The sequence below is a fragment of the Saccopteryx bilineata genome, chromosome 7 (assembly GCF_036850765.1).
Source record: "Saccopteryx bilineata isolate mSacBil1 chromosome 7, mSacBil1_pri_phased_curated, whole genome shotgun sequence".
NCBI lineage: Eukaryota > Metazoa > Chordata > Mammalia > Chiroptera > Emballonuridae > Saccopteryx > Saccopteryx bilineata.
Window position 1 is genome coordinate 48,452,641 of NC_089496.1, and position 26,048 is coordinate 48,478,688.

Sequence of the window (26,048 nt, forward strand, 5' to 3'; positions counted from 1 at the left end):
GGAGCCTTGGCTGCTAGAGGAGAAGAGAGAGACAGAGAGAAAAAAGAGGGAGGAGGGTGGAGAAGCAGATGGGCACTTCTCCTGTGTGCCCTGGACGGGAATCAAACCCAAGACTTCCACACACACTGGGACAACGCTCCACCACTGAGCCAACCAGCCAGGGCCAAAGCTGTTTTATTAGCCAGAGTTTCCTAGAGAAACAGAACTAATAAAATATAAAGAGAAATAAATGAGAAGATATATTATAGGAGTTGACTTACACAGTCATAAAAGTGAGAGGTCTCGTGATCTTTTTTTTTTTTAGTTTTTCAGTTTTAGCTGATTTTCCATATTAGTTTTAGGTATGTGCGCAGTGGTTAGACATTTACGTAACTCACTAAGTGACCCCTCTGGTCAGCCCAGCACCCACCTGGCACCACCCAGAGTTACTACAGTATTACTGACTGCGCTCCCTACGCTGTGCTGGACAGCGCCGTGACTATTCTGTAACTGCCAATTTGTTCCTCATGGTCCTTCAACAAATTGGATGAGGCCCACGGGTGGCACTGGTGAGGGTGATCTATACTCAGTGTACCGATGCAAAAGCTCATTTCCTCCATAAACACCTCACAAACATACCCAGAAATCATGTTTTACCAGTTTTCTGGGCATCCCTTAGCCTAGTCAAGTTGACAGTGAAATTAACCATCACATTGCTTTAAGAAAAACAATAATCAACTCATCCAAAAAGAGAACTCTATAATGATATAAAAAAAATTTAGATTTTAAACACAAGATGATATCAACATAGCCCGAGAAGCAGGAAAGACAAGCAAAAGTGTGTGTATATATATACCTTGTCAACAAAGGTGCTGTTACTTCACACTTGACTCTGACTATCTGAAAAAGCTGATCAAAGAAGCTTTTGAAAAATAGAAGGTAGGCCCTGGCCAGTTGGCTCAGTGGTAGAGCGTCGGCCTGGCGTGTAGAGGTCCCGGGTTCGATTCCCGGCCAGGGCACACAGGAGAAGCGCCATCTGCTTCTCCACCCCTCCCCCTCTCCTTCCTCTCTGTCTCTCTTCCCCTCCCGCAGCAAGGCTCCATTGGAGCAAAGATGGCCCGGGTGCTGGGGATGGCTCCTTGGCCTCTGCCCCAGGCGCTGGAGTGGCTCTGGGCGCAACAGAGCGACGCCCCGGAGCGGCAGAGCATCGCCCCCTGGTGGGCAGAGCTTCGCCCCCTGGTGGGCGTGCCAGGTGGATCCCGGTCGGGCGCATGCGGGAGTCTGTCTGACTGTCTCTCCCCGTTTCCAGCTTCAGAAAAATACAAAAAAAAAAAAAAAAATAGAAGGTAGGCCTGGACAGCAATGGCGCAGTGGATAAAGCGTCAACCTGGAATGCTGAGGTCGCCGGTTCAAAACCCCAGGATTGCCTGCTCAGGACACAGAGGAGGAGCAACTACAAGTTGATGCTTCCCGCTGCCCCCCCCCTCGCCTTTCTCTCTCTCTCTTCTTCCTCTCTCTAAATATCAACAAATAAAATCTTTTTTTTTAAAGTGGAATGTCTATAACTATGCCATCCAAACACTGGAAAAGGTAAAGACAGGTGGACTATAAGACTGAGACTCATGGACACAGACGAAAGTGAATTGGTTCCCCGGGGGAGGGAAGAGAGCAAAGAGGAACAAACATATGGTGACAGAAAATGATTTGACATTGGGTGATGGGCACACAATGCAATCGACAGTCCAAATGCTATAGAGATTGTTCACTTGAAACCTAGGTACTCTTATTGATCAATATCATCCCATGAAATTTAATTTCTAAATTAAAAAATTTTTAAAAGAAAACACAGACCACATATCAATAAATAACAAAAGAAAGGAAAGAGAAATGCAGCTTTTTTCAGTAGAAAACTTTTCTTTTCTTTTTTTTGTATTTTTCTGAAGCTGGAAACCGGGAGGCAGTCAGACAGATTCCCGCATGCGCCCGACTGGGATCCACCCGGCAAGCCCACCAGGGGGCGATGCTCTGCCCATCCAGGACGTCGCTCTGCCTCAACCAAAGCCACTCTAGTGCCTGGGGCAGAGGCCACGGAGCCATCCCCAGCGCCCGGGCCATCCTTTGCTCCAACGGAGCCTCAGCTGCAGGAGGGGAAGAGAGAGACAGAGAGGAAGGAGAGGGGGAGGGGTGGAGAAGCAGATGGGCGCCTCTCCTGTGTGCCCTGGCCGGGAATCGAACCCGGGACTCCCGCACACCAGGCCGATGCTCTACCACTAGTAGAAAACACTTTTATGTCACAAAGAACAGTCTAACCATTATAAGCTAATTATGTTACTCTCCCCATTAAAATATTAAAACTATCAAGTGGAAGCAAAAGATAAAATAGCATACCTAAAGCACAGGAAAGCAAACAGCATCAGGACGAAGAAAGAAAATAAAAAACCCAATTTCTTGATCTGATGAAAAAATATAAATATTTTGAACCAAGTAACTTTATTTTAAATGGTTATTTTTTTATGTTTATTACAACAGAAAGATGACCATGATATTTTTAAGTGGAAAAAATGTACAGCTCCTTACACATGGACAGAATGATCCCATGGCATGCTGTGAATACGTGTGTTCAGGTGAGCACACACTCAACAGAGTAAACAGAGGGTGTTCACCAAGATGTCAGAAGTTGATTTTGGGAGTGTTAAATGTTTTTGTAAAAGGTGGGGAGGTGGTCGGAGTAACTTGGGTTTTTAAAAATGAAAATATATTCACACGCGCACACATTGTAAGTTTGAAGAAAGAAGGAAAATGGTAAACACCACTTAGTGGTATGTATCCAGAGAATCATTTCTATTGAAAAACAGTAAAATTGACAGCGAATATATAATTCTCACAAATTCTACAGAGTAAGTTACAGCATGCAAAATATATATAAAGTTAAAGCTAAAATATGAAGAAAATATTATCTGTGTATAATCTAATAATAACATGGCCTTGATAAACAAGTAGTCCTCACCAGGTCAAGCAGCCAAAAAGCCATGGGAGGATGTGAATAAAGGCTTTAATCAATTACTGACTGGATAACCCATCTGGATTATGTAACTACAGCATAATTAAATTAATAAATAAATTGAATGGCATGCAAAGAAACAGAAAATTTTCTCCATCTTTAGTGCCCATGGAACATTTTTCCAAGTTGATGTAGAACAAGACCACCTAAGAAGTTGCTAAGCCGTGCTCTTAACTACGACCCTATCAAAAATCCTAGACTTCTGCAATAGCCTTTCTATATGCCAACAATGAAACAACTGAGAAGGAACTCAAAAGAATAATCCCCTTCACGATTGCAACAAAAAAAATAAAATACTTAGGAATAAACATAACAAAGAATGTAAAGGACTTATATAATGAAAACTATAAACCATTGTTAAGGGAAATCGAAAAAGATATAATGAGATGGAAGAATATACCTTGTTCTTGGCTAGGAAGAATAAATATAATCAAGATGGCTATATTACCCAAAGCAATATACAAATTTAATGCAATTCCCATCAAACTTCCAATGACGTTTTTTAAAGAAATAGAGCAAAAAATCATCAGATTTATATGGAACTATAAAAAACCCCGAATAGCCAAAGCAATCCTAAAGAAAAAGAATGAAGCTGGGGGCATAACAATACCTGACTTCAAACTCTATTATAGGGCCACGACAATCAAAACAGCATGGTATTGGCAGAAAAATAGACACTCAGACCAATGGAACAGAATAGAAAGTCCAGAAATAAAACCACATATATATAGTCAAATAATTTTTGATAAAGGGACCAACAACACACAATGGAGAAAAGAAAGCCTCTTCAATAAATGGTGCTGGGAAAACTGGAAAGCCACATGCAAAAGAATGAAACTGGACTACAGTCTCTCTCCCTGTACAAAAATTAACTCAAAATGGATCAAAGATCTAAACATAAGACCTGAAACAATTAAGTACATAGAAGAAGACATAGGTACTCAACTCATGGACCTGGGTTTTAAAGAGCATTTTATGAATTTGACTCCAATGGCAAGAGAAGTGAAGGCAAAAATTAATGAATGGGACTACATCAGACTAAGAAGTTTTTGCTCAGCAAGAGAAACTGATAACAAAATAAACAGAAAGCCAACTAAATGGGAAATGATATTTTCAAACAACAGCTCAGATAAGGGCCTAATATCCAAAATATACAAAGAACTCATAAAACTCAACAACAAACAAACAATCCAATAAAAAAATGGGAAGAGGATATGAATAGACACTTCTCCCAGGAAGAAATACAAATGGCCAACAGATATATGAAAAGATGCTCATCTTCTTTAGCTATTAGAGAAATGCAAATCAAAACGGCAATGAGATACCACCTCACACCTGTTCGATTAGCTGTTATTAGCAAGTCAGGTAATAGCAAATGTTGGAGAGGCTGTGGAGAAAAAGGAACCCTCATACACTGTTGGTGGGAATGTAAAGTAGTACAACCATTATGGAAGAAAGTATGGTGGTTCCTCAAAAAACTGCAAATAGAACTACCTTATGACCCAGCAATCCCTCTACTGGGTATATATCCCCAAAACTCAGAAACATTGATACGTAAAGACACATGCAGCCCCATGTTTATTGCAGCATTGTTCACAGTGGCCAGGACATGGAAACAACCAAAAAGCCCATCAACAGATGACTGGATAAAGAAGATGTGGCACATATACACTATGGAATACTACTCAGCCATAAGAAATGATGACATCGGAACATTTACAGCAAAATGGTGGGATCTTGATAACATGATACGAAGCGAAATAAGTAAATCAGAAAAAACCAGGAACTGTATTATTCCATACGTAGGTGGGACATAATACTGAAACTAAGAGACATTGACAAGAGTGTGGTGGTTACGGGGGGGAGGGGGGAATGGGAGAGGGATAGGGGGTGGGGAGGGGCACAAAGAAAACAAGATAGAAGGTGACAGAGGACAATCTGACTTTGGGTGGTGGATATGCAACATAATTGAACGACAAGATAACCTGGACTTGTTATCTTTGAATATATGTATCCTGATTTATTGATGTCACCCAATTAAAAAAATAAAATTATAAAAAAAAAATTAAAAAAAAATCCTAGACTTCTGAATGCAAACTAGCAAATTTAAAGTCTATCAAGAAGAAAAATGAGCAAGAATAACCAAGAAGATGAACAAGTATAGATGATACTAAAATGTATCACAAAGCAACAACTAAATCGCATCACACTAGCACATGAATAACCTAAGAATAAAATAGAAATACCAAACTAAGACCCACGTGTGTGTATGTATGTGCAACAGTATCACATAATGAAACTAATGTGTTAAGTCAGTGCAGAGAAAAATAGATACATTTAGAGAGAAAACAAAATTAAATCTCCATCTCATCATAGAACAAATTTTAGGGGAATTGAAAACTTTCAATTAAATGTTTTATAAAAATAAAACTATATAGGGTTAGAAGAAAACAGTGATACAATTTTCATAATCTCTTCAGTGTCGGTTTTTCTTTTTTTTCAGTTATAACATTAATTTTTTTATTAGTTTTAATGGGGTGACATTTATAAATCAGGGTACATATATTCAGAGAAAACATCTCCAGGTTATTTTGACATTTGATTATGTTGCATACCCCTCACCCAAAGTCAAATTGTCTTCTGTCACCTTCTATCTGGTTTTCTTTGTGCCCCTCCCCTCTCCTTCCTCCCCACCCCACCCCCATAACCATTCTAAATATAAACCATAAATGAAAAAACTGATTGGTTCATTTTAAAAGTTAAAGTTAAAAGGTATATTGACAAATGGTGAAAATTGCTTTCAGCAAAATCACCAAAGTTTAATAGTCTTAATGCATAAAGTTCCTATCAAATGAAGAACACCCCAATAGACAAATGCATATATTATTTTTAAAAGAAATACTGATGCTATTTATAGAAGAAATAACACATGAGAAAAAAGAGGTTAAAACTCACAAATAATCAAAAAGACAGATATGCCATTTTCGACATATAAAATTACCACTTTTTTAAAGTTTGAGATCCAATATAATTAACGGTCAACGGGCAATCCCATACTTTATGTGTGGAACTGTAAACTGGTTCAACACGGGAAAGTTAAAATATATTTTTTTAAATGCTTCAAAAATATCCAACTCTTTCTACCTGACAATAATACTTCTACAAATTTATCCTAAGGCAAAAGGGATTTATAAAGCTATAGAAACAATGAGCCTGACCTGTGGTGGTGTAGTGGATAAAGCATCGACCTGGAACACTGAGGTCACTGGTTCAAAACTCTGGGCTTGCCCACTCAAGGCACATATGGGAATTGGTGCTTCCTGCTCCTCCTCCCTTTTCTCTCTCCTTTCTAAAACGAATAAATTTTTAAAAATCTTAAGGGGGGAAGAAAAGCCTCCCTTAAAAAAAAAAAAGAAGCCGTGAGAGTCACTGAGTGTTTTTTTGGGACAGCAAGAACGCAAAAAGAACTTAAATATCCAACAGCGGAAACCAGTTAAACAAAGCATGACACCTTAAACACTGTTGAAAAAAACTATTGGTATGAAATGATATTAATTATACATTGTTAGGTAGGGAGGAAAAGTAGAAACAACACAGTAATGGTCCCATATTTGAAAAAATAATAATGAATGTATATATATGTTAAAACTCAAACGGAAACACATATTTATCGAAATGTTAATAGTGATTCTCTGTACATGTCAATAGTACAAGTAGGATTTTGTGCTCTCTTTCCAATCTTTCTTTCATAAATTTTTCCACAATCAGCATGGACAACTTGCGTAATAATTATTAAAGCGATACAGACAGCAGTAATATCATGCTGACAACTGTTAACGCTTTTTCTCCTTGCAGAGGCATTAATAAACTAATTTCATTTTCTCCTTAGCATGAAAGCACCATGGATTCCCATTAATGGGAAAAGACGTGGCTTGCCATCACCCTGAGGGACACTTTCGGTGGGCATGATTACAGCTGCTATGACAACAAGGGCGGGATGTGACGTCACCTAATGACCCAGTGACTGCAATGTTCCCATTCCAACGCAGAGCCGAGCCCGCGCGGCCAGCTGGAAATGCGGCGGAGGCCTCATTAAGGGCATCTGTTCGGTAATTACGACAAGTTCCCCCTCCTCATGCATCCAACGCCAAAGGCAGCCTGAGACCGCAGACTCCAGCCCCCGATGCACAGAGAGCCCGCGCCCCCACTTCTATAGAGCTCGGACCGACAGCCCACAGAGACCCAGGGCCAAGTGTTTGCGCTGCCTGGTAAATGCAGACACGACCAACAGGGGCCAGGAAGGAAGAAACACCAGAGGACTACCTGTCCCAGACAAGCTTCAAGGCGTTCAACCAAGGGATCTGACCTTGCGTCTCCCTACAATGCTTAAGATTCTCATTTCTATCCGTGAACACCTAATACACCTCTGACCTCTGTAAAAGAAGAGCAAATAGCAATAACTGCACCGCAAGCCAAGCCATCGACTGCGATATTTTTTTTCTTTTGTATTTTTTTTTTCTGAAGCTGGAAACGGGGAGGCAGTCAGACAGACTCCCGCATGCGCCCGACCGGGATTCACCCGGCACACCCACCAGGGGGCGATGCTCTGCCCATCTGGGGCGTTGCTCTGTTGCAACCGGAGCCATTCTAGCGCCTGAGGCAGAGGCCACAGAGCCATCCTCAGCACCCGGGGTCATCTTTTGCTCCAATGGAGCCTCGGCTGTGGGAGGGGAAGAGAGAGCCAGAGAGGAAGGAGAGGGGGAGGGGTGGAGAAGCAGATGGGCGCTTCTCCTGTGTGCCCTGGCCTGGAATCAAACCCGGGATTTCTGCACGCCAGGCCGACGCTTTACCACTGAGCCAACCGGCCAGGGCGACTGCAATATTTGAATGTGTGACGACTTCTCCGACAAGGAACGTGAAACCCCAGACCGTGTGGCCCAGTGCTCCGCGCAAGGGCGGGGCAGCGGCTCTGATGAAGAGAACCAGCCAGATCTGGTTTTAAGTCCAGTCCTGTTACCCAATCTCCTGAGCCTCAGGTTCCTCGGCCATCAACTAAGAACAATAATGAGTAAAGCTCTGATACGCAAAGAAAAAATTAGTTCCTCTAAAAATAATAATAATAAAATGTTCACAGAAACTAGATGGGTCAGTCAGTGAATTAACTGGTCCTTCCTTAGGTCTCCACGGGAACAACGCAAAGCTGCCCCCTCTCCAGCCACTCCTCCCGCCAGTCACAACAAGACCACGTTCTGGTGTTCTTACGCATGCTGTTTTCTCTGCCTAGAATGTTCTCCAAGTGTCTCCCCTGCCCATCCCATCCTCAACCTCACCCAGTTCAGCGATCCCCAAACAAAGCCACACATCACAGTTACTAAGAACTTTCTGAAAGGGCACCCGCCTGGGCCCCATCCCATGACTACAGAATCAAAGCAGAAGGCTCAGACATCTTTCACGAGGTGTCCATTTGATACTCACGCAGCCAGCCCTGCCCTGGAAGTACCTGAGAACCACTCATCTAGCTCGTTCTTTTCAACTCCACTCAAAGACTCCTGTATGTTGCCGGTGCAGTCACTTTGGAAAACAGTTTTGCCAATTACTTAAAAGCTTAACACAAGCGCTGGTCAGTTGGCTCAGCGGTAGAGCGTCGGCCCAGCGCGTGGAAGTCCCAGGTTCGATTCCCGGCTAGGGCACACAGGAGAAGCACCCATCTGCTTCTCCTCTCTTCCCCCTCTCCTTTCTCTCTATCTCTCTCTTCCTCTCCTGCAGCCAAGGTTCCACAGGAGCAAAGCTGGCCCGGGCGCTGAGAATGGCTCCGGCAGCAATATAGCAACTCCCGAGATGGGCAGAGCATCGCCCCCTGGTGGGCATGCCGGGTGGATCCCGGTTGGGCGGATGCAGGAGTCTGTCTGACTGCCTCCCCGCTTCTAACTTCAGAAAAATACAAAAAAAAAAGTTTAACACAAATTCACCAGACAACCCAGCAGCAATCCCACTCCTGAGAATCTACCCAAGAGAATGCAAACATATGCACACGCAAAGATTGTACGTGAATGTTTATGGCAGCATTATTCATAATACCCCAGAAGTCGAAACAACCTGTGTCCATCAACTGGTGAATGGATAAACAAACATATTTATCAACAGAACGGACACTATTCAAAATAAAACAAGGAAGTGGTTATAGATGGTGATTACATAACTCTTGAAAATTTACTAAAAGTCGTAAACTGTGCTTGTGAAATGGGTGAATTTCACGGTGTATAAATTACACCTCAATAAAACTGAGTGAAGAGAATGGAAGTGGGGAGGGAGACGAAAGGCAGGAAAAACAGAGTCCCTGGCTTCACTGACTCCTGCAGTCGGTGAGGTCTTTCTGGCCTCTGTCACCCTCATCCTTTATAAATCCTTCAAATCCTGGGTGGCCAGGGATGTTATTACTTAATACCAGTCTCCCCGTAAGTCCACACACTTGTCCAGAATGAGAAAACTGTCTAATGTCTCCTTAGATTTGCAGGGCAGTCAATGAGCACCTAGCAGATATTTGTAAGAAAACGAATGCCCTGGCCGGTTGGCTCAGTGATAAAGCGTTGGCCTGGCGTGTGGATGTCCTGGGTTCAATTCCTTGTCAGGGCACACAGGAGAAGCGACCACTTGCTTCTCCACCCCTCCCCCTCTTACTTCTCTCTCTCTCTCTTCCCCTCCTGCAACCATGGCTCAACTGGAGCGAGTTGGCCCCAGGTGCTGAGGATGGCTCCATGGCATCCACGCTAAGAAGAGCTTGGTTGTTGAGCAACAGAGCAACACCCCAGGTGGGCAGAGCATCACCCCCTAGTGGGCTTGCCAGGTGGATCCCAACGGGGTGCATGCGGGAGTCTGTCTCTCTGCCTCCCCTTCTGTCACTGACTAAAAGAAGAGAGAGAGAGAGAACAAATGAAGGCGTGAGTGACCAAGTAAGCTTACAGTTGGAATAAACTATAGGAAAGGCTGCGTCCTAAGAGCTTAATATCCAGTTTGCCTCCCTTGTGTGAGTTCATAAACCCTGTCATTGGGAAGCTAAGAGGAGATGCCGGCCGGCCCACAAGTGCTCTGAATTTTTACCAAAGGCATGTCCCACAGGTGTGGAGAAGAGAGCCCTTCCCTGACATCTCCCATACCTTGTCGGGCTCACACAGAACCTTTTTAACGTCCGAAGCGGAGGGAAAGAAAGTATACATGGGGTGGGGTTTACATTTGTATATAAAATGTGTGTGCGCACACGTGTGTGTGTCTGTCTGTCTGTGTTTGGCAGGACAGCGCCGCACACACAGTGCTGTGAAATGCTCAGGGAAGCCCCACCTGGTCCGTGGGGTTCAGGATTAGGGAAGCCAAGAGGAGCACAGAAGAGGGCGAGGCACCGAGTGAGAGCGAGCTGAGCCACCGTAAATGCCCAGACAGAGAATTCAGTTTTAAAAAGCAGGTGATGGAACAACGTGTACACATCCCACTTAAATATCTAACTGCCGCAGACTACTGTGTGAACCTAGGATAAAGAGACATAGGAAACAGAGTCACCCAAATGGTAACAGAGGTCATCTCTGAAAAATGAGGTTTCCTTTTCTGAGTCCCTCAAATGAACATGGATCATTTTACAGGCCAACAGGATTAATAAGCCCATCTTCATTTTCTTTATTACAAAATGAAGTAATCAGGACTACGAAGAGAGCCCTCAGCCCCCACGGACCACCTGCCTCTGACCATCTAGAAGTTTGTCTGGTTTGTTTCAAGGAGAGCATGGATACTCCAGATACCTTAAGGCCCAGGTACAATATCAGGAGCAGTCAACATGCTCCCAACTGATTGCACACAGAATAACAAGAAAGTGCTTTTGAGAACACAAAGCTGGTGGTATCCTTTTTGTTTAAAACCGTTAGCTGCCTTCCACTGCTCTTGAGAAAATGACCGAAACCCTTTAGCTGGCCTACAAGAACTTCTGCCTCCCTCTCTGGCCTCTTCTTGATCCATGTTCCTCCTCTACCCACCCTCCAGCCACAGGACCTTTGCACAGGCTGTCTGCTCCACCTGGATGCTCCCTCGTCCCCTTCATCAGGGAAACCCACCCCAATCCCACAGACTGGGTTCCATCCCACTATCTGGCACTCACACAGCACCCTGGCCATTCCATCAGAGGATGTAGCCTAGCTACGCCACTAATGTCTATGGGCTCTGCCGGGCTACTACTCAGTGGTACTCACATTATTAACACAGTGGCTGTCATGTGGTGGGCACTCTATAAAGAAAGGCTCAGTGACTGATTACAATCATGAGCAAACAAGAACCCTACAAAGTATGAGCCTAGAGACAAGCAAAGACGAGATCACTGAAGGCCTGTGAGCCCTGGTTAGGAATGTAGGCTTGATTCCACCAGCACGGGGAAGCTACTGCACGGTTCTGAACTGGAGCGCAGCAGGGTCAGTGAACCCTCTAGCTGCCATATTGGGAGGAGTTTGGAGGGAAGGCAAGTTGAGAGAGAGGTAGTGAGACCATTCGGAAAGACTGCGACAGACTCAGTGAGAGAAGAGGGAGTCTGAACTGAGGCAGCTGAGATGGAGGGGAAAGTGTGAACAGGAAAGTTTTTGGAGAAGAAAGTCTAGAGCACTCGATGACGGAGATGAGGTGGGCTGGGGCGCAAAAAAACAGAATCCAGGACGGCTCCCGGAGTTCCTGCCCAGATGCCTGCGCGTTCCGCGGTGGAGAAACTGGACGTGACGTGAGTCCCGGTTCTGCAACTGGTCCGTCTGACTTCCTGGAGCCCCTGTCCCTGCACCTGTCCAGTGGAGCTGCTCACAGGTCTCCTGCAGGGCTATTGGTAGAATCACATGAGCTGATGTTAAGGGAAGCGTTTCCCAAATGGGAAAACCTTATTATAATTATAGATGTCATCATCATCATCATCATCATCATCAACATGGGGGAAGAGCCTGCATAATAGCGAAAACAGCCTGCTTCAAACAGTCACTTAAGAGGAGACTTACAGTCGTACACAGCTGGCCTAAAGTCCGCCTCTTTAAAACTCTTCACATTCACGAGCTGGCCCCATGAATGACCCAGATGAGGAAGGAAGAAAACATATCTTGTTAGAGAGCTGGGTTTCCCCAGGGCCCAGCAGATGGTCAGGGTCTGGTTCCGCTCAGAGTCCTTCCTGCAGGTCCCCTCCTTCAGGGATGCCGGGTTCCCCTTCAAAACGCACTGACTCGACAAAATTGAACAACCTAATGTCTCAAGAAAGATGAGTCACTAGACACAATGAGCCTTTCTTGGAAACTGTAAAGGAACGAATTTAAAATAGAAACCCATCCATTTTCCCACTCTCTGCTTAAATCCTATTGTGCTAATTTGGGCTTCCGGTGCCCAAGAGTCAGGGGAAAACAATGCCAGCTTTCTTCTGGGCCCTCTCCGAGAGATGAAGCTTCCCAAGGGCTGGGGGAGTCCCCTGCTTGTTATTCCAGGGCCAGCATGGAGGTCAACATGGAAGCCAGCCGGAACACCGCCGGGGCTGGCAGGAAGTGGGGACGGAGAGCAGGGAAGGGGCGGGAACTAAGACTGATGAACCAGCACTTAACGTGTGTCATGTCATATACAGATGTTATTATTTCTACTTCACAAGGGTCAGGAAGAAGATTCCGGAAAGGCAGAGTGAGCAGTCTCTCCGGCACACGCACCACAATAGTTCTTCGAGACGATCTCCAAGAGTCAAGCTGTCCGACGAATCAAATGCACAAGTCAGCAGGTCCAACATAGGATCCCGCATTAAAAAACAAATAGAGAGCAAAAACAGGGAAGAGCTCTGGGCCTGGGCTCTGAGATCTACTGTGAAACCCTCACTCGCCAGTCACTCCTCCCTCACGATCTCACCTGTAAAAGCTGAGTTGGACCAGCTATAAAAAGCTCCTTCTTTAAGACTAAACCGATCGGAGTAGTCATCCGTGAGGGAAGTCCAAGATAACTGATCCTCCTCTAATCCTCTTTCCCCCGCTCAGGGAACCACACCTGAGCTACTCTGTGCTATTATCAAGAGGAGAGAGAGCCCGGGTATCCGCACCAGAAGCAAGAAAAGGCAGGGGTTGTCAAATCAATCGTGTGACTGCGTCTCAAGAACCACATCTCGGTGGCAGCACACGGCAGCATCTGTGGACCGATACTCATGGACGCAGTCTTGAGTGGTCTGGACCTCTGACCAGCAGATACTGCCCTCCAACAAGTAAAAACCAACTGCCAACAATTCTGCTGCCAAGACCACCCAGGGCTTCCTGGAGAAGGCCAAGGCCAAGCTCCCACCACACTCTGGAGCCTGCCTGCCAACCGGCACAGGAAGTGCCAACCAACTCTTCCCAGAGCAGCTGGCACCAATTACCCAGACCCAGCTGGAAGGGTGAGGGTGGGGCAGGAGCCCCAGATCCCTGGCCTGATCGGAAATCCTACAGCAAAACAAAGACAGACTCAAGCGGGCTGGCACTTGACATGAGTGGCACAGGGGTTGCGGGAGGCAGGCTGGTGAGCACCACCCAGGGAAGCAGCTGTGTGTCTGGGAGCCTTGCCCGCTCCCTTGATTTCGGAGCCTCTCCATCATCACAACCAACAGCTACCAGTTGTTGGGCACCTGGAGTGTGCCGGGCTCCCACGAACTCTCCAACAACACAACAAAGGAGAAGGGTGGTTCCCGTCAACAAACGAGGGACCTGAGGCTCAAGGAGACGAACAATCTTTCCACGAGCACAGGGACAGGGAGACAGCGGAACTGGGTCCAGAGCCCAGGTCTCCTGCCTCCCATTCCTCTCCACCTCGCATCCTGGCGTAGGAGCGCTGAGAGTCTGAACGGGGACTCACAAGTGACACACTAAATCCTAAAAAAAAGATGATCACCTGGTTGAGGATATGGGGACATCTGGAGGTCCACCGTGGCTTCATCAAGAATAACTCTATAGGCCCTGGCCAGTTGGCTCAGTGGTAGAGTGTTGGCCTGGCGTGCAGGAGTCCTGGGTTCGATTCCTGGTCAGGGCACACAGGAGAAGCGCCCATCTGCTTCTCCACCCCTTCCCCTCTCCTTCCTCTCTGTCTCTCTCTTCCCCTCCTGCAGCCAAGGCTCCATTGGAGCAAAGACGGCCCAGGCACTGAGGATGGCTCTGTGGCCTCTGCCCCAGGTGCTAGGATGGCTCTGGATGCAACAGAGCGACGCCCCAGAGGGGCAGAGCATCGCCCCCTGGTGGGCATGCCAGGTGGATCCCGGTCAGGCGCATGTGGGAGTCTGTCTGACTGCCTCCCTGTTTCCAGCTTCGGAAAAAAGAAAAAAAATAAAATAAAATAAATAAATAAATAAATTTTTTAAAAAATAATAACTCTATAGCCTCGGGCACTGACAGCCAACCATACAAGCATGAACGCCTTTCATTGGGAAAAGCAAATCTTGAACAACTGAAAGGTGAAGACCAGGGTCATCATCCTCAAAGTTTTGCAAGAAACAATACGTATGCATGTTTGATCCAGCAAGAATCAGAGTCGGTTATTATTATTACATATTTTCATGTTAATAATATTGTGGAAATATACTAATATGGGCCTATACTAATGGCTATATATATATATATATAATAATATCACCACTACTATGGAAATAATATAATAACAAACATCTAGAACTAAATACCAGGTGCTGTTCCAAGTGCTTGAGGTACATTGACTCTCTTCATCCTCCAAAACCCTAGGAGACAGGTAATATAATTATCTTCCCTTAACAGATGAGCACGTTGAAATACAGAGAGGTTAAGTAACCTGTCCAAGACCACACAGCAAAAAACTGAGAAGACAAAATTCAAACCAAGGAAATCAAGCTCCAGAATTCATGCACTTCACCTCTACACATACTGTATCTCAAATCCAGCAGGACTGTTTCTACCATCTATACTCACATTTGTTATTCATGACAAACAAACCTAGTGACGTGAGTTAAAGTCACAAAGGCTTCGTACCACATCAGGATGGAACCAGAGCTGGCCCTGCAGGCAGGCAGAGACACATGGGCATCTCCATCACTCCCCCATGTCCCACTGGAATTTGATGTCATCGTAGAGACATGGCGGGGGGCCCCAGGCAGCTACACATTCCGGGTCCTTCCTCGAGTCTAGTTCAGCAATTATCTGCATTAGGAGACTCCAGGCTTCCCTCCTGTATTCCTCACCCAGAGCACTTCACTTCTGACACTTCTGGTCACCACCCCTGGGGGGGTTTCTCTCCATCAAGAAGTTCTGTGACAGCAGCTGGGTGTCCTACATTTTAACTCAGTTCAAACACTACATACCTGGAGACAGCGCCAGAGCCACAGGTGAAGGGTTCGGTCACGTGAAAGCCTGCCCCACCCCAGCCTCACCCATCTCCCACCACCCCGGCTCCATATCCGCCTGCAAGCAGCAGGTCCCCAGCTTCCCACAGCCGCTGTCCGACGTGGCTCCCCATCGGAGGCTCCTGTGACCTCCTCTCCCTTGGGTCCGATCATTTCCCCGAACAAACAGCTCACGGAACTCGAGGGAACATGTGCATTTACCAGTTTATCCAAGGAGAGGAGGAAGGACACGGACGGACGAACAGCCCACGGAACACAGGGCGAGCCCTGGGAGGGTCCCGAGCACAGGAGCTCTGTCCCCGTGGAGCTGGGGTGGGTCACCCTGCTGTACACAGATGTGCTCATCAACCTCGAAGCTCCCCAAACCCCTGACTTTGGGGACTTTTAGGGAGCCTTCATTTCCGGCCCCTCTCCCCTCTCTGGAGAAGGGGTGGGGGGGACCGACAGAAAATGCCACGGTTCTAATTCCAGCCAGGTCTTTCCGGTGCCCGGCTGTGGCCCAGGAGCCAGCCAGGAGCCAGCCAGGAGCCAGCCAGGAGCCACCCAGAGTCCGTCATGAGAACCAAAGATGCTCCCAGCGCTCTGATCACTTAGGAAACCACAAGTGTTTTAGGAGCTCTGTGTGAGGAACCGGGGGCAGAGGCCAGTACAGTATATATATATATTTTTTTCTATTATGTGACGTTATCAAATGCCCCCGAGAGCAAGAATTACCGTATAAAGCTGTATACACAAAATCTAGTCCACGTCAAGAACAATTTGAACTCTGAGTGCTCCACTCATCCTACATCCAATTGGCCTCCACTTTGCTCTGAACTCTGCACAGCACCTCCCGCCAGAAACCCCAGTACACCTGACCCGGCCACCCCCCCTGCACCTGCCCACCCGGGGAAAGCTACAGCAGCTGTCGGCCTTCGGGACGAAGAGCTCACCCACCTCCCGGGAATGGCGGGAGCTACCGAGAGTTCCTTACCCGACCTGTTCATTTACAGATGGAGAAACTGAGGCCCATGGTAAGTGACTTGCTCAGGATTACAGATCAATTAATAAGGAACTAACCCCATCTCCTGATTCTGACTCCACTCGTGTTTCCCATACACCGTGCGTCTTCCTTCCGTGGTTTTCTCTGCCTTTCCAACGCGTCTGTTCAGCAAACGTTCGACTCCCAGTAACAACAGTGCTGTGGACGGGATGTCTGTCCCCCCACCCCTCGACAAAATTCACGGGTTAACACTGAATGCCCGATGTAATGGTATTAGGAGGTGGGGTCTTTGGGAAGGAATTAGGTCACGAGGGTGGAGTTCTCGTGAATGGGGTTAGTGCCCCTACAATGGAGGCTCCAGAGAGACCCCTTGCCTTTCCACCGGTGAAGACACAGACAGAAGATGACCGTCTGCGAACCAAGAAGCTGACCTGCACCAGACGCTGAATCTGCCGGCGCCCCGGCCTGGGGCGTCCAGCCTCCAGGACTGACGGAAGTAAGCTTCTGCCGTGGACAAGCCACCCAGTCCAGACCCCCGCTGTCAGAGCAGCCGGGCAGACGAAGACAAATAGCGAGCGCGTGTCAGGACTTGTACTTGGGCCCTGGCCGGTTGGCTCAGTGGTAGAGCGTCGGCCTGGTGTGTAGAGGTCCCGGGTTCGATTCCCAGCCAGGGCACACAGGAGAAGCACCCATTTGCTTCTCCACCCCTCCCCCTCTCCTTCCTCTCTGTCTCTCTCTTCCCCTCCTGCAACCGAGGCTCCATTGGAGCAAAGATGGCCCGGGCACTGAGGATGGCTCTGTGGCCTCTGCCCCAGGCGCTAGAGTGGCTCTGGTCGCGGCAGAGCGACGCCCTGGAGGGGCAGAGCATCACCCCCTGGTGGGCAGAGCGTCGCCCCTGGTGGGCGTGCCAAGGAATCCCGGTCGGGCGCATGCGGGAGTCTGTCTGACTGTCTCGTCTTTCCCGGTTTCTAGCTTCAGAAAAATACAAAAAAAAAAAAAAAAGGACTTGTACTTGAAGCTTGAGCCACACGGTGACTTCCGTGGGCTCAGAGTCGCTTTTGACTTCGTGGGCCCTTTCCTCCATAAAATAATTTTTTTTATGTTTTTTAAAATATTTTAATGTTTTTATTTTAATAATTTTAACTAGAAAGGAATGGGGGTGAGAGAAACAGAGAAACAGACAGACAGACAGACAGACAGGAACATCCATCTGTTCCTCCATGATGTGCCCTGACCAGGGATTGAACCAGAAACCTCTGCGCTTTGGGACGATGTTCTAACCAACTGAGCCATCCAGCCAGGGCTAAAAAGGTTTTTTAAATAAATTATAGGACTGCACTGATATAAAGAATATTAATATTATAAATTAAAACATTTTATTCGATCTATATTATTCGATCCATTTTTATTGATTTTTAAAGAAATTAAAATATTTTCATGGGCTTCTACTATCCCCAGCAAATAAGTCAGTCTTGCCAGGATTCAACTTGCATTATCTCATGTAATTTCCAAACCCAGCAAGGTAGTGGGTTCAAATCCACTTCACAGCTTAAGAAGCTAAACTTTAGTCATGTGATACCTATTGTCCAAGATCACAACAGAAGATTTGGGGTTCAAATCCTGAACCCCAAGTGTCTAACTCCTGAGCTTGTTATGTTCTGGACACAACTAAGTCCAACTATACCCTCCTGGTTCCTCGTCCTGCTGGGTCCCAGGCCAGACCCCCCAGCCGGGATCAGACAGTCCCTCCTGTGACACCATGCTCCTGCCACCCCCAACTGACCATGGCCGCTGGCGGGCTCCGCCCATTACTCTGCCTGGGTTCGCGGAGCCTGGGGAGACAGGACGGGCACACCGTGCGCCCAGAGAGGCACATCAGCCCCTGGAGAGCAGCAGGGTGCCCAGTGCACTTTGCTCCTGTTCCCATCTGGTGCCAGGGGTCAGTATGGCGGTACAGGGGGCACAGGCCAACACTGACCCACCTGTGAGCCTGCGCCAGAGTGCACCCACAAACCCCCAGGGTCACACCACGACCCTCACCCGCTCTCACCAGAGCCAGCTCTAGTCGCAGTACAAGTTCAGGTCAAGAGAAGGGACACGGAGCAAACATGCACAACGGGACAGCCAGGCACTGTGCATGGCCACCCCCAACCACGGTTCACCCAATAGGAAGATGTCACCAGTGCCATTTACTTTGAAAGAGAAACTGAGGCTCAGAGTAGTTAAACGACTGATACGGCCACCGCAGTAAGTCTGTGTGTGACTCCAAAGCCCCGAGTTCCCCACTACATGCGACCTCTCAGCTGAGATGCACCCTACAGCTACGCACTCAACAGCTGGCTGACACCCACAACCCCACTGTGACAGCCTCATCCCTCAGGCTGAAGACACGGCTTCCCTTTGCGGAAGGGCAGATGCCACGAAGAGCAGCACACACGTCTAACACATGTGAAGTGTTCCTCGTAACAAAAAGCATTTAAAAGGCATTCAACATGGAACAAAGCCATTTTCCTGCACAGCGCTTGATCCTCACCAGAGTGCTAAAACTAAGGCTCATGCTCCCCATTTCACGTGTAAGGAAACTGAGGCCCTGAGAGGGAAGGTGACTTGCCCGAGATGCAGAATGGGGACTAGAAGGCGGAGGTGAGAGCCAGAGCAGGGCCGGTCTGACAGCCCCCCACTCTGCAAATAGCTCCAGCCCACTCCAGTCTGCAGGGAGGTGTAGGGGGCGGGGCAGTCAGGGCACCTGGGACTGACAGGCGGCTCTAGACAATTTCACCTTAGATGCTTAAGTGGTTCTTTGCTCCAACCATCACCGCCAGGTGCCCAGTGCCCAAAGGTCTGCCCCCACCTGCACAGACAAACACTTGGCCAAGAGAGAGCACCAAGACCAGAGTGGGCTGAGAAAGTCCTCAACCATATGCCCCAAGGGAGGCCAGGTTCTCTGTGCCTGGGCTGGGGGAGGGGCACACACCCCACTGCATACAGCCAAGTCACTCTGGCCTGGACCACCCACGGAGCCTGGCCCACCCAAACCCCTCTGGGAAGAGTATCCATCAACAGCCCACCTCCTCTCAGAGTGGGTCCCAGCTCCCGGCTGACTGAGGGCAGGACAGGGAAGCCTTACCCCAGCCCCTCGGGCCCCCGACTGCTGTCCAGGGGCCCCTTCTCTTTCCTCCTCTGGGACAGGCTCACAGAGAGAAACACAAGGGCAAGGGAGACAGTGGCAGTTGCTACAGGAAACACATGTCTCTTAGCAACTCCTCTTCAGTACAGGCCTAGAATTTTCCACAACGCCACCAGTTTCATTCTTGAAGGCTCAGCTTCCTTGTTCTGCGTTCCCCCCCCCCCCATCGTCCCAGCTGTGGCTTCCCCCACGCCCTCCTGACGCCCTGGAGGTCATCACTGCAGGGAGAGTGGAGGGGGCGTCCTCCTAAGCCCCACTTTCTCGTCTATAAAATGAGAGCCAACAGAGATCAAGGGAGGTCCACTCAGGTGGTTTTAAACAGTGATTTTGTGTTTTGCAGAAATACTTCACTTCTGCAGGGAGAGTGTGTGTTTGTAATCTCCGCAGCCTCCCGGAGAAATAGGAAGTCTACAAATAACTGAACACAAACCCAGACAGGCATCCAAACCCCAGAAGACAAGGAACATTACGGAAAACTGATACAACAACTCTCTTCTCCCACCCTGGCATTCACTTTGCTAATGGTTATAACCATTTGTTACAATCAAAGCTCAAAGATTTGCTAGGGAGGAACTGTCAAATCATGGGGGCAGTCGACACTGCACGTATGTGGCACACACGCAGCCTTACAGCCGAGTTTCCCAGACCTCCTCACCACATACCTGAGTGCAGAGTGCATGACCTGAGAAAATGACATAAAGAGGATGTGAGACCCCCGGGGTGGGGGGGGGGGACTGAGAAGCATGAGAAGCAGAGTAACAAACTATCTCTTCAACCCCATGGGCCAGGAAGCAGCCCCGCCCACCTGTGGCAGTGGTCGGCTCCTCCTGGCTCTGCCCCAGCCGGCGCTGGCTTAGCAGAAATTCCTACATCTGTCCATGGGGACAACGGGCTGGCCCCGAGGCTCGGACAGAAATAAAGTCCAGTGCGGGAGGCAGCATGGGCTGGGGCAGAGCCCGGGCTGAGTCAGGGCAGTCGGTGGGACTTTCAGCAGACTGCTTCCTCTGGGGGTCTCAGGCGTTTCTCTCCTAGAATGCAGCCATGACAGTGACCTTTCAGAACTGTCACCGGCAGTGCCCCAGAGTCCCTGCAGCTCAGGAGCCCCAGGCCTGCGTGCCAGAGGGACTCCACAGCACTTCTCTGTGGGGGTGTGGCCGCTGTGGGGCACCCGCACTACACAACCCTCTGCTCACTGTAGAGACTGTCCCCAGCTCACTGTAGAGACTGTTCCCCGAGCCCCAGCATGGTGAGTGCCACAGTGCCCCGTACAGTGCAGCCCTGGGATTATCACCCCCGCTGGAGAACCGCAGCTGAAGCCTTCTCCTGCCCAGGCTGAACCAGAAGTGGATACCTTCTCTTGGCCCAGAAATGTCCACTCTCGGAGAGGGATGTCAGGAGAACCCCAAGGAAAGTTCCTTCCTGGACTTTGCCACAGGAGTGGGTCACACTTCCATTCCCGCAGGGCCCCCAAACCCTCACTGTCCTCATCCCTCCCCCCCATACGAATCCCTGAAGCTGCCAGAACCATCACATGAATTCCTCAGCCAAGTGCTCTGACCCAGAAAAGCTGCGTCATTAACAGATCAGAAGAGGGAGTGATTCCTAACGACAGTGTCACACACCTGAGGGAAGGACAGACCTGGGGACCACGGGGATCGCATCCGGTTTCTTCCTCACGCTGGAGGAGGGGAACTGTCCCTGCTGAAACCATGTGACAAGCTGGCTGTCATAGGTGGGGGCTACAAGATACCGGTGTGTTCTCAAAGCCAGTCCTGACCACCAGGGCCCGCTAGGGCTACAGGAGTATGAGTGCTCCACCTTGGCAGCAATATCTGTAATATACATGACAGGCATCACTTAACAGGAACAGATACACGCAAAGACATAGGTAACTGTGTGGGTGTAATCCATATACTAATCTATATTAACTATATAATATAGCAGAGTAATTAATATCTAGTAAATATAATTACATACCATATCATTAATATATTGACTACATGTATAGTTAATATCTAAAATATCCATGAAGAATACTTGCAAATTAATAAATGATACCCAGAAGAAAAACATACAGGCCAAGGACATTAAAAGGCAATTTTACACAAGAAGTGGAATGCATGTAGCACTGAGATCAAACCAGCAACTTTTATAAAATTATAGTGTTGGGTAACCGTGAGAGCACATGAGTGGCTGGGTGGATTGTGGTGGGAGTATGAACTGGTATTTCCAGAGGGTAGTTAAGCCGTATATTTTAAAATCCCTAAAAATATACATACTTTGGGACCAAGCAATTGTACTTCTAGAAAATCTCTCCTGAAAAAAGAATTCATGGAAGTGGCTCAAAGGCTTTGTTGTTTTTCTTTGTTTATGATGACAAAAAGTCAAAGCAACCTAGACAGCCAACACTAGGAGACTGCTGAAGTATTCTACATACAGCAGAAACAAATCTAATAAGGTATCAACTAACAGAGCACCGCACATGATGATTACATTCTGTTTAAGAAAATTAGACTTCATTTCAAGTTGAGACCAAATTCTGGAAGTAATAACGTGTTCAGTCCATGCCCCCCAAAACCTTGGGGTCACTTCATCATAAGAATCAAAGGAGGGCTAGAGGTGAGCTCCTCTTCCTTGGTCTCTTCTTGCCCCTGGCAATTTCCTGCTCCACATGCAAGCAGGTGCCACCCACCAAAAAGTGAATTCACATACCCCTCACTTTCAAAGGCTTGGGGGTTAAGTTCAGATTCAAAGCCATGGTGACCTGAGCCCCTCAGAAGTAGAAATGCTACTCAGTACCGGGCTCGGCCCTGCCTTTCTCCAAACTGACATCCCAGGTTCCCCAGCCTCCCAGGCTCTGCCCTCCTCCTGCGAAGGTGAAGAGGCGAGCCCTGGATCAGTGCTTTCAAAATAGTGCACTGCATGGGACCAAGTACTACAAGCTGCAAGAACTGATCTCCTCAAGTTCGGCCTCCAGAGGGTCAGCCTGTGGTCCGCCCCCCAACCCCCCAACAGCCATGATGATGCCTCCAGCCCCCTCTGGTGCCTCTGCTGGTAAAGGGTTTAGGAAGGAAAACAGGGAGCCCCTGGTAGCCCAGAGAACAGGAGACAGGTTATTTGCAAATATTTCAGTACCATGGTACACCCCTCCCTGCCTGCATTCTCTCTCTTTCTTTCAACTTCCGCGGAAACTATCATCCAGTCTCTCTGACTCTATTTCTATTGTCTGTCTCTCTCCCTCTGCATCTATCTTGTTTCTATCCCTGTCCACCATCTCGGTCATGCCCTCTCTCTATTAGCCTCTGCCTTGGCATCTATTTGTATTTCTGACCTGGTGTCTTGGTGTTTCCACGAATGACTCTGTGTCTAGATAGCTCTGTCATTCTGTCTCGCTGTGTCTCTTAGTGTCCAGCATGTCCACGTCTTTCTGTTGCTAACCTGCCTCTTGCTATTTCTACCTCCATCTCTCCGCCTCCATCCCTGCCTCTATCCCTCCTCTCCGGAGCTGAGTTACTAAAACGCCGCAAGGAAACCGAGCCTTGCAGAGAGGTGTGATCCTGAAACGGCTTCTGCGGGATGCCGGGTTAGAGCGGCGGGAGCCGCCGCGACCCGGGCACACGCGCGACTTCCCGGCCCGGTCGCCGCTCCCGGGCTCCTGCCTGGCAAGCGCCTCGAGGCCCAGCCTGACCCCGGCCACCCCCTGCCCTCGCCGCCACCGGAAAGGGTGCTTGCCCAAGCCACAGGTCGGACGGGGGCGGAAAGTTCTCACCGATGGTGAAGCTGTAGCCATCGATGCTGAAAGTGGCGCTCCGGCACTTTTTGAAGCCCTCTTTCCGGTTGCTGGCGTCCGTCATGGCTCGGCCGACCGCGTCCGGGGTCTCCCGGTGGCGAAGCACGCAGCCCCGCGCCCACGCCCCGCGCTCGGCCGCGTCCCCTCCCCCGGCCGCGCTGCGCGCAGTGCCTGCAGGTCCGCCGGCTGGGAGCCGAGCGCGCCGGCTGCTGGCGCGGGAACCGCAACGTCCGCTAATGCGCTAGGCACACGACGGAGTCGGACAGCGTGGCTACTGCCCCATCTCCAGTGCCAACTTCCAGATGCTGAGACAGGGAGGCGCACGCCTGGGCGTGTGTCTGGGCCGGTGGGTGGGAGCTGAAACCCCCGTCCCTCCCTTCCCCTCCCCGCGTCCCCGGAGCCGCTGGAACCCGCGCGCTGCGGGCGCGTCTGTTTTCTCTCTCTGCCTCGCCTGCCCCTCTCTGGGGGCTGGCAGGGTTTGGGGACTCAAGGGACGGACTCGGATTTGGCGCCGTGCTTCTAGATGTTTTCTCTGGCAGGCGGAAGAGCTCCCAAAAAGCACATCAACAGATGGAAAAGCAAACATCCAAGCTGGACAGATGCTGCCAAAGTTTACTCCAAACAAGGAAGTCGGGAAAAATCGCCACGCCCACTTCCTCCCAGCAGCTGTCCCCTTAACTAGCCTGGAGCCCCGATAAGATTACTTCTCAACAGACCCTGGCCAGGAGATAACTATCAAATTAACCCATATTTGTCACCAGGCGTGTTCACACAGAGCCTCTACGTTGTGCAATGGACAGCCGAGTTCTAGCCCGTTCCAATGGCTCTTTCCAGCTTGGTTTCGCCAAATACGAGACTCCCGGAATCTGTAGAGGCGAGAGAGGTTTTTACCAATCCCACAGCTAACCCTGCTGTTACAAAAGAGGGAACTGAGGCCAAGAGAGCCTTGACTTAAGGTCCGACAGCTAGAAAGTGGTGGCGTTTTGGCATAAGTGTTTCATTTTTTGACACCAATTATTGGTCCTTCCAGTACCTGAAATGACTGCGTCAGACAAGATTTAGGCAAGGAAATCATCCCTTACACATCGACAATTGCATTGTTCTGTGTCGGGGCTGGAAACTCGTGAAGAAACCAGAGTCCAGTGAGTCTTGGTGGAGTCCACCCAGGGTCACATGTGGAGTGGCAATACCATCTCTGCTCAGGCTATTGCGGGACTACAGCTAATTTAACCTCATTTGTTGTGATGGAATTTGACACAACAAACACTTGTCAATATTAAGGGAATTAATTAGGTATATTTCTAACTGGTTCCAATTGAGTTTAGGGAACAGTAGGTCCAGAATCCAGCTAAAATTAGAAACCTTCTATGTACACACATGGGCAGTAGTCTACATAAAATTTCAGGGGACCCGTAAAACCCTCATGTCCCCTGGAACCCAGGTTAATGAATGCCTCAGGAATTGAATCTTCTTCAGTTGACCATGTATTTTTAGAGAAATAACTGTTTTTTAATGTAGTTGGAACTTTAGTTATAAATTCAGGAAGACCTAGAACCACAGTCATGTTAATATACTGCTCACAAAAATTAAGGGATATTTCAAAATGAAAATGAAGCGATAAAAAAAAACATTTGATTTTTTTTTTTATTAAACAAGTACATCAGAAAAGCAAACGACACGTCAAAGAAAGTTGGTCAATTATGCAAATGAGATGCAAAACCAACTTTTATTTCATTGGTGAAAATGCACTATACAAAAGGCTGAAAGTACTGGAGTGTCTGTACTTTCTCTGGTCCCCTAATTTTTGTGAGCAGTATAGTTTGCTTAGGTTGATGGCAAAATTAATTGACCCCAAGGCAATGGGAGTCATGCACCCCATGGCACCTCTCAGCTTGGGAGTCAGGGGCTGCTCAGACCCCGAGGTGCTCCTTGAGACCAGAAATGGTGACATCGCGGAAGTTTGGGTAGCGCTCTATGGACAGACAAACCTGTCATCTGGCTCTGCCCCAATCCGCTCTCTGACCTTGAGCAAGGAGCTAGACATGCCTGCTTCTTGCTTCCCTCATCTCACACTGAGGATGGAGAGGAAATGGGTGGAGCCCAGGTGTGCCCTAGGTACTCAGGCACGGCAGTCCTAAGGTGACTCCCAATTTCTTTATGGAGACACTGTGGGAAATTCTTCTCCCTGACAATCTATTCTACTTGCTGTCACCATTAATTTTACTTTTAAAAATTCATATATAATATATTACATATCTTATTATATATTTTTAATATAGTAACCACCAAGAGTTTCTTCTAGTTCCCACTCCCTGTATTCCTCCCACTTTCCCAAACCTTGAGCAGAAGCACTTGCCTCCTTTTGTACTATGGGGAGCCTGAAAGTTTCAAGTTATAGTCTCCTATAGTAAATTATCTGGGTGGGAAATATCCTAATGCAATGGAAATTTTTCCTTGAATGAGCGGAATTAAAATTTGGCATTTAACCACTCTTAGCAAAAAAACTTTTTGAAATATAATCCGTAAAAATAACAACAATGTGATCATTTATCTGTTCCCTGAAGACTGGTAAAAATAACTTGCCTGAACAATTAGAACTGTTTTTAAACCACTTCTCCCCAGAATCATTCTCTCTCTCCTGGATGGAGAGATGGAGAGATGGCACACCCACAGAAC

The 26,048-nt window shown here is 48.1% G+C and overlaps 1 protein-coding gene across 11 annotated transcripts in view; it reads right to left on the reverse strand.

Annotated features, from left to right (window-relative positions):
- PDE1C (phosphodiesterase 1C) overlaps positions 1-26,048 on the reverse strand; it is a 458,978-nt gene that overhangs the window by 377,277 nt on the left and 55,653 nt on the right. For 2 of the 11 annotated variants that reach the window (XM_066238377.1, XM_066238375.1), the window contains exon 1: positions 23,352-23,793. The exons of 8 other annotated variants lie outside the window; for them this stretch is intronic. In XM_066238377.1, the coding sequence (XP_066094474.1) occupies positions 23,352-23,436 (85 nt within the window). In that variant the 5' untranslated portion in view covers positions 23,437-23,793. Of the gene's footprint in view, positions 1-23,351; positions 23,794-26,048 lie in introns of those variants that run through there. One more of the 11 variants, XM_066238376.1, reaches the window with a different exon arrangement.